Genomic DNA, 13,645 nt, shown 5'->3' with positions numbered 1-13,645 from the left:
TCCATGTCCACAAGATCAAGTAGTAAGGCGATCCACCCCTTGTTCAAGTCAATTGTCCATATTGCTTTGGACTATATGCTCCTGTTATGTACATTATATATAATCCTAGGCATCTAGCAAGAAATCTTATTTTTAGTCTAGGTTTCCTTTCTCTTATACGGCTAGCACAAGCTCGTTGAGAACAAGAGCCATTCTGCGAGGCATCAGTTGAGCATTGCAGTGATAGGCCATAACAACTCAACCTGTGATAGCTCAACTTACCGGTTTCTGGTCATTGTTTCCGAGTCGCCAGTACTTGATGACCTCAGAAAGATGCAATGATACCCTCGTTATATTCACCACAAGCAATTGTCCCAGTTGATTGCGCCAATCATCAACTCACAACTTCGCGACATCTACATTCGCAGGTGGCTCGGAAGACGGAGCCATAGGACCCGTATTGAAGGATTCTTCGCCATCAAAGTGCCTGCCGGAGTCTTATTAATATCTTCTCTCAATACCAAAGGGAGAGAGAAAAGAAAGGAATCCACTCACCATCCGCGCTCAGCACCACCACTCAAAAAGCTGCAATCTCCATTCGCAACACAATCCCATCCTCCGCCAACACCACGCCCATTCCTCCACTGCGGCGGGGATCCCGACGCACGAATGAACGTCGTACCCTCAGCAAGCGGCCTCTCGCTCGAATTTGCGTCCTGATCATCGCTCTGCCTAGCACTAGCAGTAGAAGAAGCCCCCCTCCTTTTAAAAGTACTCAACCCAGCCGTGAAAACATTAAAGTCCTCTTCGGAACTATCATCTGGCATGCAGCCCGTAAGAGCCCGTCCCATGGCAATGAGGGGTGCAGCATGCGCGCAGATCAGGACGGACTTGCTGGTTATTTGGTCTAGTGGTAGATCTGCTTCCAGGGCGGAGACTTCTGCGTCGATGTCTGCGATTATGCCTTCCAGGGCTGTTGCCAGGCGGTTGTGGAGTTGGGTGATGGTCTCACCACGTCTTGAGGGGATGAGTAAGGGTTTGTAGGCTTGGGTGGCTTCTCTGAGGAGGGTTGGGAAGTGGGTGGACATTATTTCGGGGGTTGGGTGGGCCGGGTGGTCGAAGAAGTCTGTTGCGCCGAACCATTCTCTAGATTCCAATTAGCTTTCCTGGTCATGAGCTGCTTGTAAGGTGCTTCTTTTGTTCAGGACGGGAAAGCGAAACGGTTGGATTGATTGGGTAGGGTAGAAGGAAGTATGAGTAGAAGGAGAGGGTACACTACTTACCCTAGCCCATTCTCAATTCGTACATCAAACTCCGCATGCCGATCAATTGACACAAGCTCGCCATTTTGCTGGCTCTTTCCACACTCGGCTGATATTCTCTTCAGCTCTTCAACAGACGGCTGGATTGTTTGAAGGCAGCGGTAGAAGGGACTCGAGTAGACACGGAATGGCTTCGGGTGGAATTGAGGGTCGACAATGTGTTTCGCGAGCTCGTGTGACTGATGCACGCCGTGCGAGGTCAGCGCAGGGTCTGCTGGGTTCCCTGTCGGCGTGGGGAATTGGGACCTGTATGTGCCCGTGCGGAAGTCAATGGTCCAGTTGAGGCGGTGCTGTCATAGTTAGGTCTACAAGCCCACATGGATGTGTATAGAGTACATACCCCATGACGGGTCAGATATATCGTGTCCAAAGGCATGGCGTATGAATACTTGAGTTGTTCAACTATGTACTGGCACTGCCTGGCCTTGCTGTTGTTGCGGGGGAAGGCAGAATACACGTATACCAAGGGCGGTGAAAGTATACCTCGGTCCGAGCCAGACTACGAGAGAAGCAAAAAAAGGGTGTGAATGGTACAAACAGTACTGCAGACCAGAATCATCTAGCATTGATATACGAGCGAACCATGTACTCTGCAAACCATCAAAAGTGCGGAACAGGGGGTATTTTGTTCACAGCTACAAAGTCCAGATTACATTCCAAGGTCCAGCCTAGTAAAACCAACGCCATGCATAACCAGTCAAAGCAAGAACTTTTCTCAATTCTTTTTTAGAACGACTCCATCTAGTAGAAGAAGCCGAGGAGCTTGCCAGCAACGTGCTTGCGGCGAGCCTCCTCGTGGTCCATGATACCAGCGGAGGTGGTCAGGACAACGTAACCGAACTGACGGGAAGGAAGGAGCTGGGTAGCCCACTTCTCGAGGTCACGGAGCTGGACGGGGTAGCGGGGGTTGATGACACCACACTTGTTGAGACTGGAGATATGAACGTTAGCTTGATGTTCCATTTGGACTGGTGGATATAATTGTGAAAACGTACCGGCCGTTGAGCTGGATGACAATCTTGCCGGAGCGGTGGTCATCGACCTCCTCGAACTCGCCAATGTAGCCTGAGAAAGAAAGAGTCAGTATGTTGTGAAGATTTAAAAGTCGTCAAATACTGAAAAAGCCATAACAGCGCTTTGGAAACGTGTAAGATCTTCGCAAATTAATATATCGGACACTTAAAAGGCAGACGTCGTAGGTTGTTTGAGACCGGCCGCCTAGTTATCAGCCCGAATGGGTGGGACAAATATTCTCAAGACAGGGAATAGAAAAAAAAAGCAATGAAAAAAGAAAACGCAAGAAAAAAAGTAAAAAAAAACGAAAATTTCAAAATTCACGTACCGTGCTTCTGCATGACAGCAAGGAACTTGACGATGACCTTGGAGGAAGGACGGATGAGAACCTGGCGCTTGCCAGCCTTCTCGGCGTTGTTCATGGCGTTAAGCGCATCGTTGAGGACGGAGGTCTTGACCATTTTGGCGGTTTAGTAGAATCGAGATTCTCAAATCGTAACGTTTAAAAGTAAAGATTATGAGGTATCTGTTCGACGAGAGCGATTCAAGTCAGCCACCACTAGTCTTCGAGCGCAAAGAGTGCCCCTTTTTTGCATTGCAAGGAGTTCTTCAGCCCGTGCCGAGTTGGGAGATGCGTATCATCTTGGCTTCCTGGATCGCGATTCCCTGAGAATTATCTATAATTCACATGGAAGCAATCTAGACAAGATGATTGCATCCCCAGACTAGCTGAGAGGCTGTTGTTGGGGGAGGGCATAACACATACCTCGAGAGATGGTCGTCGATGGATGAAGCGGAAGAAAACGACGATCGGTGGAAGTTTGGTTTTCGGGTGGTGCGCGGCTAGGGTTGGGGCTCGATGTAGCCCTTATCGCATTAATCACGTGCCGATAATCATTCACAGATTGGTGCCTTAACTAAGGCATCAACTAGTTAAGGCATCAACTATTTTCTTGTCGCAGTTACAGCGTAGCTGCAACTCCATGGCTCTAACTATAGCAGCAAAACAATGAGGGCTCCAAAGGTAAAACGAAAAATCACCATTAAAACATCGAAATAAATAATGATACAAACATCTTTACTTCTACTACTACTAACTCATCAGCAAGTCATTCACTTATTCCATCTGTGGGCAAAGTTCAGATGGGTGGTTCTATACATGGTTTTCCAGCGTGATAGCATGGTTGTGGGCAAATATCGGCGTATACGAGGAAGGGAGACGAAATCAGGGACAGCTTTTTCATGACAATGACTCTTTTCTGGAGGGGGTGACATGAGGGGAAGGGATACATGAATGGGGAGCACAGTAGTGGGAGAGGGGATACATGAATTCTTGGGCTACATGAGTCGCAATGCTATAAGATGCGAGGGAGGGGGGGTCTTGTCTAATTAAAAACAACATAGAAAGGGGGATTGGGAAAGGTGAAAAGGGTTGTATCAAGAAGAAAAAGGAAACTCAGACAGGGCCATACAGGAATTGGGAAGGGTAACTCATTCGAACGTGTGTCATCAGATAATTGAGCACCAGCAAAGGGTTTTGGGGAACAGAGTTCATGACCAAAGGGAGTGATGGGAGGGGAATCCTGTGCTGGGAAATAAAGAGGAGAGAGATTTGAGGCTGATAGCCAAGCGCTCGGGTTCGATAACATCGAGTACGGAACAGCTACCCTGCACACATCAGGAGCACCAATTGGGTGTGGGCTCAAGCAGCCCTAGGACCTGTGGCATTGAGGCCAGCAGGCCCGATGTGAGTGGCAGATGCTTTGGAAGACGGAATCGGACCAGAAGCACTGGTAATCAACCATGTGAGACATGGTGACGGCTTTACGCCATACCAGCGCCCATGTTGATTTGGCGCTTGACCTGCTCACGGGTCCAGCGAGCAGTCTCAATTGTGCGCTCGCTGTACTGTCTAGTAGTGCGAGTCTCTCTCACGAGAGAGGTGACCCAGTCGTTGCGGAAGTAGGCAGCGAGTTCGCCGTTGGGGAAGGCATCAGCAAGATCACTAGTGAATAGTTAGTAAAGGCAATTGAAACTAGAAGCGGCCAAGACATACCCAATAACACCCATGGCAGACCGCATCAGACCTTCGCTGCGGTTGCTCTCCTGGGAGATAATGTGAAGAAGCTGGAAGATAGATTCGATGAAAGGCTGGAGTTGGGTGACTGCGATCTAGTTAGCATGCTGAGATCGTATCTTTGTGGAGAGCGAAGAGCAACTTACTCGAAGGAGTGCCCTTGTAGGACAGAAGAATACCACCCCAAGCATCCATGATGCCTTCGCGGAGAGAAACAATGTAATCCACCATGTCGTATGGGAGGTCGGAGCTGGTGGTCACGCTGGAGGCTTGCTGGAGAACCTGGCCAACGACCGCCAAGTACGTATCGAAGTTGGTTCCGATGGCCTGGGCAATATCGCCGAAGGTCTCAAGAATCGCAGGCTTGAGCTGGTTGGTGGAAGTCTGTTTGGGAAATTAGCATTGGGCATCAACCTCGGTATATCTGAGAGAAACAATCTTACCTGGAGAGTCTTGAGCAGGAGGTTCATAAAGGTGTCACAGTAAGGCTGGACCTTCTCGTTCAAAGCACGAGCAATGTCACTGACCAAGCCGATGGCCATAGAGCAGAGACCTGGCTCTTCCTGGTTGCCCAGGGCGTTATACAGGAATGGGCTGAATGACTCCATGTACTTGATGAAATCATCCTCAAGAGCACTGGCAATAGCACCAACGGTGGCAAAGATGACATCCGGCACGCTCGACTTGGCGCCAAGCGTAGTCAGGACCTGAAGCAGCACGCTCATAATACGGTCAGCCTGAGGCTTGATCTCGACCTCGAAGCGCTGGACGATGGCCAGAATGACACTGATCAAGCTAGTCTGCATCTCCTCGAGAAGAATGCGGTCTTCGGCGCTAACGACTTGCTGCTGCATGGGAATAGTGTGCTCAAGACGCTGGATAATAACATCTGAGAGGGTTGCAACCATGGGCAGGCTGTCATTGGCAGAGTTCATAACAAAGGAGTTGAGAACTTCGTATCCAGCGGTACGGAGCTGGTTATCGGCGTCTTGTCTGTACGGGCGTTAGATCAAAGGAATCGAAGGGATATCACTCAGGGAAACATACCGCTCGGTCACGGTCAGTAGGGACTTCACACTGTCCTCAAAGTGCTTCGACAGAGGGTTAGTCTGCGAGCCATCGTCACCGGCGAATCGGTCTGCGACGTTCATAAGAGCCCAGCAGCAGGAGCTGGCGATCTTGGGTGAGTTGGCGAGGCCGTTGAACAGGCACGAGATAAGCGGTTGAAGGTGGACCTCGGGGTCGAGAACCTCAGGGCAGCAGTCGCACACGCGACCCAGGGCGTAGGCAGTGGAATCCCGGACGGAGATGGAGCTATCTTCCATCATGCCAAGCAAAACAGACAAGGCCTGTTTGATCAGGGGCTCCAGAAGACTGGCGTCGGGGCCTTCCATGATAGCGCCGAAAGCAGCGACAGCGGCATCACGACGGTGCCAGTCCTCGTTGCGGATGTTCTCCTCGACAAAAGTCACAACGGGCTGAATGACATCACCCTGCACACATTGGGCGTAAAGCTGCATAGCCTGGTAGGCAGCACGAGAGACATTGTACTCATCATCACCAGCATCCTCGTCCTGTCGGCACATAGATTGCAGCAAGACGGGAACAACCTCACGAGTAGCGACGCGAGCAAATCCGAAGAAAGGACGAGCCTCAACACCCTCTTGCTGAGCCTATGAGAAAAATAACGTCAGTACAGGGTCAAAACCACTCGGTCTTGTGTTACATACCTCAGCGTTGTCATCCTCAATGGCAATCTCCTCCTCGCAGACAGTACACCAGAACTCAATAGCCAGCTTGGAGACTTCCTCCTCCTCGCTCTTCATGCCCATAATACTCAGGCCAAACAGAGCCTTCTCCATGTAGAAGCGCATCTTCTCGTAGTAGGATCCCATGATGCGGTTCAAGCAGCCGAATGCGGCAGCCTGTACACGGACCTCATCGGCCTGGGTGGCCTCGCAGACGACCTGCATAATGTAGTTGCGCTCTCCCTCGTTGTCCATGTTGGTTCGCACGAAATCGACAGCATCACTGAGAGCGGCGATAGCAGCATAACGGACATCCATGTTCGGCTCCTCGCGCCGAGCACCCTGGACGACCGCAGTAAGGATAGCATTGGAGTGTTGTGTCAAGCTGGCGCGGAGATCGGGATCTTGTGACTCGCAAATGTAACCGATGGCAGTGAGAGATGACTGCTTCAGTGCGTCGTTTCCACTGGCGACATTTTGGACAAGAATGCCCATCAACTCAGGCCACTCACCACGCGGCAACTCGATAGCAGCGATGGAAACAATCAGTGTGGCGGCAGCATTTCCAGCGCGAGCATCGGGTGACTGCAGGGTTTTGAGCGCAAGCTCTTTGACCTGTGTCTTAGTCTCGGCGTTGATGCTCTGGGCCCATCGGAGCTGCACCTCGCGCAACTTGGCTTGATCCCGGAAAGTGAAAGCGTTCTTCAAAGCGATACCGGCAGCGACACGGATGTGAGCGGGGCTGCTCTCGTTGGCGAGTTCCTGACCGAGGGTGATGAGGTAGGCAGCCTATCGGGCGACAGAAGTATCAGCATTTGGGATCCTGGGGAAATCTTTCATGACTCGTGGCAGGACGAAGGGGGGTAAGGAGACACATACGAAGTCAACCTCCGCAGCGTGGGCGAGTTGCTGTTCGGCATTGCTACGCTCGGCCGCATCTGGCGCGAGGGTACTCTGCAACACCTGACGGGCGTCCATGATGTGCAAAGAAATGAAGGATGTGGGGGGGGGGGAAGAGAAAAAAGAAGGAAAAAAGAGGTGGAGAAGAGATTAGAAAAAAGACTTTAAAACCCCTCTGGACCCGGATCAATCAAAGGGTTCGACACTCGGTGATCACCACGATAGAAGCAGTGGTGGAAAGAGGATTTCCTGTGGAAGAGTGGGAAGAAGGGACGGGTGTTTTTGTGGATATGACGAGGCGGCATGCACTAGGTCTTTCCGCGACAAGAAGCACAGAGAGGAAAAGGTGCCTTGAGTGCACGCCCAGATTTCAACACACAATAATTAGGTGGGAAAGTCTGGAGAAGATGGGAATAGCTGTAGAAGTGCAAGATATGTGAAGAGACTAAAACAAAGATTCGAAGCAAGAAAGACCACAATGGGTGAGGTTCTACGGGGGTCGCCCTCTGATTGGCCCCTGTGCGGGGGTTAGTCATGTTCACGTGATGTTTCTGCCTCAGGCTGCACATAGGTAGCCCTTGCTCAGCGTTGTTGCTCAACCAAGGACTTTTGCAACAAAAAAGTGATGGATCTGAGAACATCCTCCTATTTGACGAGCTCAACTCTCAAAAATTTGCCGTTCTGTACCTCTTCTTCGCTGCATTTTTTGCAGCTCCGGAACCATAAATATTAAGTGTCGAGGCCATGCAAATTGCACGCCTGTTGAATCTCCATCGGATTTCCGACTATGAGGGTCTGAACTGTATCAAGATTCAACTACGCAAACAAAGATTACAAATGGCTCATGTTCTATAGTTTTGTTTCAGTGACCTCCTCGGGTTATGTAGATATTCTAAGTATCATCTAAGGCATCTGCTGATCTAAGTACGGACTTACCATGGAATTGGTAATAAACATAAGTAGTCTGTCCCCGGTTATACATAGAAACATATGAGATCCGAGGACCTGTGGAATTGCTGCCGAAAATGACCGGCCAGAAACGGCCACTCTTAACTTCGGACGGCGAGCCCACCTTTGACCTCCCCGTAACGAAGCTAGAAGAATATCGATCACCAAGTCGCATAATAGCCAAAGCAAGGCTTCCACATTGATTGCTTTGAGAATGCCCATGGCGCTGCACCTGAGACCTGGAGTAATCTCAAATTGTAACAAGAAGAGTCAGCTCAGATCAATTTCTCTGATCTATTATAGGGTTGGTGCTCGGAAAAAAACCCGCCATATGGCCCGCCGGGGAATAGACCGGAGAGAATCCGAGAACGTATCCCAATGTCTTATAGACTAGATCCTGCGACTTGGATTGCCATTTAAGGGAACAAGATGATGACTACTCTACTAGTTATGCTCCTCTATAGCTGGCTTTTTGCTTTAGCGACTGCAATCCGAAATCCGATTATCTCAGGTTGGAACCCTGATCCATCAGTCCTCCGAGTTGGAGATAGCTATTACGTTGCGACCTCTTCTTTCGAATATTTTCCGAGCACGCCCATTTACAAAAGCACCGATCTCGGAAACTGGGAGCTAATCTCGCACGCCTTTGCGGATCCACAATCACAGCATCTTTTTGGCGTTCCTACTGGGGCTGGGTCGTGGGCACCCACACTTTCTTATATTGATGGCACATTCTACATTGCGTGCATGACCCGCTGGACTTATGATCCAGTAGCAAAAGTGTGGCCGAGGATCTACTTTGCTTCCTCGGTTGACCTAGTGGAGTGGTCTGACTTGACCTGGGCTGAGCCATGGGGAATTGACCCTTCGCTTTTCCACGATCCTCAGAGCAAAAAGACTTATTTGAATCTGATGGCGCCCAATAACAATGAGGACCGGATTTGGGGGATCTATCAGTGTGAAATCAGTTTAATCACTGGAAAGTGTATCGACAGCTATCACTCTCTCTGGAACGGTACACTCACACACAATATCAACTCGCGTCCCGAAGGCCCAAAAATGTTCTACCGGCTGGGTTTCTACTATCTCATGATTGCTGAAGGAGGCACGGATGACCTTCATCGCACGACAATCGCGAGAAGCGGCTCCCCTACCGGGCCATGGGAACCTAATCCAAATAACCCTTTACTATTTAACGGTGCATATGGATATGATAATTTGACCGTCCAGTCCACAGGGCATTCAACTCTGGTCGAGACGCCAGGAGGCGACTGGTATGCAGCCTTCCTCGCACGGAGGAAGATTAAAGGCTCATCTCCACTTGGAAGAGAGACTTTTCTGACTCCCGTCAAATGGAGCCAAGAAGGGTGGCCGATTTTGAATAACGAGGAGCCCATCATGCTCAGCAAATCGTTTGGGCCATCCGATGTTCACCAGCATCTCGTTCCAGCCACATTCCACGATGAGTTTACCTCGTCAGTATTGCATCCCAGCTGGTACCAACTGCGTACCCCTTACACGTCTAATTTTGCCCTTGATGGGCACGGGCTCACGTTCAAACCCAACGTATATGGTCTTAGTGACCGCGATACGCCTGCTGCTCTTCTCCGGAAACAAAAGAGTCTCAACATGACATTCTCGGCAACCCTATCTGCGATACAAGGCTTGTATGGTCCCAAGATGACTGTTGGAATATCCGCCTATTTGTCCGAGTTTCAACATCAAGACATCGGGGTTACTGGCTGCGTCAATGCAACAGGCTTGTGTCTCTATACTACCCTACTGAAAAATTGCACAGCCCTATCAAAACAAATTCCCTTAAATCAAACTTCTATCTCTGGATTGACCCTCCACATTCGCGCGACTCCGCTGGACTACCAGCTTGGCTACAGTCTTCACCCTCATTTGACACCTACATATCTTGCAACAATTAGTTCCTCATGGCAAGCATTTGCACCAGCCAACTACCTTGTTTTCGAAGGCAATTCCTTTGCGCTGTTTGCCAGTGGAGGCGGGGAGCCATGGCCTTATAATGGACATGACGTGGGCTTCACCGAAGTTGTGGAGACATATTTCGAGGAGAATATCCCAGATTATGATATTTGGTAGTATGTAGTTTGCTTCCCTTTTAAGTTATTTCAGAAATTTTTCAAGGAGCACTATATATTATACATATTGGCCGGCCTGTATTCGAATCATATCTATCCATACTCTTCAATGAGCTTGGTTGCAGTACACGGGAAGCGAAAGTAGTACAATAATGCCATTTTCTTTATAGCTTCTTATGTCTTGTTATCCAGCTGTTTTCTTTGAGAACAATTGATACCGTAACTAGGCGCATTTGAAAACATGTTTCTCGCTAGGAATGATTCCGATAAGGAATAAACAATGATTTGGCGTAAAGACGACGCCAACCGGGAACATAAACACTCAGTCCAGTTAATCCAAGCGACTGGGCTCTGCCCATTTGAATAATTTCAGTTTCAAATGAGATCAGGCACAAGTATGAGACTGTCCCTTGTTCCTGCTTTGATAACCTGCCACAGTAAGGAGGCTATGATAGCGCGAGAAATTTCCTCGGAGTAAGGTTGTCCGTTGCTCCGCTCCTCGGGTGGTGCACAACTTCCTACCTAGGTAAGGTTGGAAGCTTACTTTCCCCATGGGGTTTCTTCTTTAGCCGAGAACACGTGTCTTTCCTGTGGTTGCGTTCATCATACCCCACCATTTCATCATGAAGTCGAGTCCTCAAACAATAGGTCGCTTGATGCCGTAGCAGTCTCCATCTGCGCTATTTGTCGATATTACAAGCATAAATGGTGGACCTGAGAGACTCCCAATGCCACCCACGTCGAGCCATACCGAGAGCGAGGCCAATGGCCAAGAGCCACAGGATGCATCAAAGTTCCACGAGGATCTACCTGCTTGCCAGCTTTGCCGAAGAAAAAAATCGCGCTGCAGCCGGACCCAACCTTGTGTAGAATGCACCCGCTCCGGCGCTGAGTGCGTCTATGATGAGCGTCGCATGAAGCCTGGCCTCCGCACTGGCGCAATGGACCAACTTTATCGCCGCATTGAGACACTTGAGAATATGTTCCTCGGTCAGGAATTGCTCTGGCAACAGATGTGGAAGACGATGTATCCGAATGGGGCTCTATCAGTGTCTAGCGATCGACCTAACAATATTGAAGATCTGGCTCGGCGACGAGATGATCTCAAGTCTGCTTTGCTTCACACATTATCGTCAGTAGATCAGAGGGACGAGGAACAAGCACACGAGAGTATGGAGGCAGCTTCGCGTTCAACAAAAAGACGACGCTGCGCGGCAACTCCCACACCCTTCGTCCCAGTCAGCATGGATGGCAATACCGACGGTCTTCTCTCGACCGAGATCATGACGGAGCTGGTTGGCTTCTATTTTATCAATATACACCCTTGGATACCGATTCTCCACGTGACAAGGTTTTGGGAGCGTATGCAATCTCTAGATGAGCGTCCCCGTGTTTCTTGCATCCTTCACGCAATTATCGCTGTATGTGTACGTTTCTCCCAAAGCAAAGAATTGTGTGATACAGAAACGAAGGCATCTGTCGCTGAGCAGAGCAGAAAAAGAGTCATACTAGCCAGCACCGATTGTTACTCGGTCGAGCACTTGCAGGCATTGATCATCATTGCGTTTGAAACAGTGAGCCGCATAAAATGACTATTTGACCCCCCTGGTCAACTAATTCCTTCCATTTTGCAGATTGAGCGAGGACGCGGACCTTCGTCATGGTCTATCGTCGGCAGTACTATCGGTGCGGTAAATCAACTTCAACTCGGCGTTGAGGAAGACGTTTTATACCGTTCAAACAATTCGGGCGAGTCGTTGATTAGGCGTATGGTTTTCCTGCCTCCGTCGAGGTCTTGGAGCGAAGCGGAGGAGCGTCGGCGAATCTTTTGGGCTGTGTTTTTGATGGATCGCTTCTGTAGTGTATCCACAGGTCGGGAGGTAAGTCTGGGTAGCGCCGATTTGAAACGCCGCCTTCCCTGTGAGGGAGCGGTCTGGGAGAAGGAGAGAGAGGTTTGCGCGCCTTTTTTCGGCATCTCAGATTCGAAGGACACCGCAACAACCTCATCACTTCTAAGCGGTAGTGGAGGGTCGATAAACTCAGATGATGATCTCTCAATAGGTGGATTTGCGTACAATATTGAGGCTACCGAATCACTTACGCTGGTCACAAACTTTTTCCTCGACCATGCGTTCATTGTTGCAGATGCTGAGAAAGCTCGGATTTGGATGATGAAATTCAAAGAGTTGGATCTGCGGCTCATCCAGTTCGTTCTGTAGCTTCAATGTGCGCGTCTGGCCTACTAACATCATGATAACCTCTAGGTGGAAACTGTACCTGCCCCGGAGATGGCGAGAGGCATCCGTGCTTAATTCGGACGGGGTCATGGACCCGAACCTGACACTGGCGCATATCACGCATAATACCGCTGTCATTCTATTGCACCAAGCAATTGCCTATCCACCCCCCACTGGAATAATTGCTCAATCAAGCTGCCATCTACCTCATCTGCAGAAACATGTCTAGAGGCTGCATCTGAGATCGCTACTATTGGGCAACAGTTCCTCTCATTATCACCCATCTTTACCAACCCTCAGTTTTCTTTTTGTCTTTTTATTGCCGGGAGAATGCTCCTAGCACATGCAAGATACAACCAAGTCATTGTTCCATCTGCTCTCGATACCTTGATTGTCAGCCTTCTCGAGATCTCTCAGCGATGGACCGGGAGAAACGAGACTATAGGTTCAATAGGCGACAACCTCGCCTCGACTTTCGCAAAGCGACTCTCGGATGCCCAAAATGACTCTAGTGCTGCCCGTCGCCCGAGTCTAGATATCAGGCAAACTGCATATTGGGACGAAAGTAAGGAGCAACCTCCAGCGCAACTTCCTACCGGCACCTCGCCATTTCAGCCTGGTATACACAAGCCCGGAGCTTCCAATGGCGAGCCTCATGCTGGAGACATGAGAAGACACTCCCCCCAAGAGCCATATGGTCTGGATCCATTTAGCCTGGCTTTTCCACCACTCCCACCATCTTTCCAGCAAGGCTTTCCTATTTTCTCAGCATCAGACCCGCTCTCCGTGTATGGACAATCTGACGTTTATGACGGGAACGCCCAATTGAATATGCAGTCACAAGATCCGCGTCTTGGTATGTGGCAGGATGCCAATGCTGCATTTGGAAATGACATCACTAGTCTCCAAGCGGACCTGGCGCAAGTTTTTAATCCTACCCCTAATCCTGGTCAGAGGATAAGTCGCTATGGTGCAGTACATGTTGGGAGCCAAGAGCCAGACAAGGGCTCAAGGGATTTCCCGACGGCCGACAACGTCAATGGGCGAAAGTTCTAATACCAACATACTTGTGTCCTTCAATCAAATATACAAGAATAGTCGGCCGCTTATGTGGCCCCTGTCTTTGACAATCTAATACTTTAATAATCTGATCTATTTGGACGAATATGGTAGTAGCGGTGTTATATGTAAGAACCCTCCGATGTTCTTTTTTTATGTCATTTTTGATGTCTTCTTAGGTGTATACGAGGGCGATAAAAAGCATACTTTGTGCAGACGACCTTTCCATGTGTAACCAGGGATTCTTCTGTAT

General features: G+C 49.5%; 5 protein-coding genes across 5 annotated transcripts; 2 read left to right on the top strand and 3 right to left on the bottom strand.

Annotated features, from left to right (window-relative positions):
* Nucleotides 1–37: 37 nt before the first annotated feature.
* Nucleotides 38–1,860, bottom strand: N7471_003754 (uncharacterized protein; the record flags this gene model as incomplete). Its single annotated transcript, XM_057276474.1, has 5 exons — nucleotides 38–466; nucleotides 535–1,125; nucleotides 1,263–1,591; nucleotides 1,642–1,800; nucleotides 1,840–1,860. The coding sequence occupies 5 exons, from the start codon at nucleotides 1,858–1,860 to the stop codon at nucleotides 379–381; spliced, it is 1,188 nt and encodes a 395-aa protein (XP_057136084.1). The 3' UTR covers nucleotides 38–378.
* Nucleotides 1,861–2,042: 182 nt separating this feature from the next.
* N7471_003753 (40S ribosomal protein uS8) lies at nucleotides 2,043–3,127 on the bottom strand (the record flags this gene model as incomplete). The annotated part of the gene is made up of 4 exons (XM_057276473.1): nucleotides 3,082–3,127; nucleotides 2,644–2,841; nucleotides 2,297–2,366; nucleotides 2,043–2,232 (listed from the first exon to the last, which is right to left on the bottom strand). The coding sequence occupies exons 2-4, from the start codon at nucleotides 2,774–2,776 to the stop codon at nucleotides 2,043–2,045; spliced, it is 393 nt and encodes a 130-aa protein (XP_057136083.1). The 5' UTR covers nucleotides 2,777–2,841; nucleotides 3,082–3,127.
* Nucleotides 3,128–4,139: 1,012 nt separating this feature from the next.
* Nucleotides 4,140–7,118, bottom strand: N7471_003752 (karyopherin beta; the record flags this gene model as incomplete). The annotated part of the gene is made up of 7 exons (XM_057276472.1): nucleotides 4,140–4,320; nucleotides 4,372–4,480; nucleotides 4,539–4,776; nucleotides 4,836–5,385; nucleotides 5,440–6,065; nucleotides 6,123–6,929; nucleotides 7,020–7,118. The coding sequence occupies 7 exons, from the start codon at nucleotides 7,116–7,118 to the stop codon at nucleotides 4,140–4,142; spliced, it is 2,610 nt and encodes an 869-aa protein (XP_057136082.1).
* Nucleotides 7,119–8,417: 1,299 nt separating this feature from the next.
* On the top strand, nucleotides 8,418–10,097 carry N7471_003751 (beta-xylosidase; the record flags this gene model as incomplete). The annotated part of the gene is made up of 1 exon (XM_057276471.1): nucleotides 8,418–10,097. The coding sequence occupies one exon, from the start codon at nucleotides 8,418–8,420 to the stop codon at nucleotides 10,095–10,097; it is 1,680 nt and encodes a 559-aa protein (XP_057136081.1).
* A 727-nt stretch (nucleotides 10,098–10,824) lies between these two features.
* On the top strand, nucleotides 10,825–13,389 carry N7471_003750 (uncharacterized protein; the record flags this gene model as incomplete). The annotated part of the gene is made up of 4 exons (XM_057276470.1): nucleotides 10,825–11,670; nucleotides 11,731–12,302; nucleotides 12,361–12,466; nucleotides 12,529–13,389. The coding sequence occupies 4 exons, from the start codon at nucleotides 10,825–10,827 to the stop codon at nucleotides 13,387–13,389; spliced, it is 2,385 nt and encodes a 794-aa protein (XP_057136080.1).
* Nucleotides 13,390–13,645: the final 256 nt, after the last annotated feature.

The sequence above is a fragment of the Penicillium samsonianum genome, assembly GCF_028829775.1.
Source record: "Penicillium samsonianum strain IBT 33392 chromosome Unknown utg000003l_segment0_segment0, whole genome shotgun sequence".
Classification (NCBI taxonomy): Eukaryota; Fungi; Ascomycota; class Eurotiomycetes; order Eurotiales; family Aspergillaceae; genus Penicillium; species Penicillium samsonianum.
This window is presented reverse-complemented; position numbering and strand designations above follow the sequence as displayed.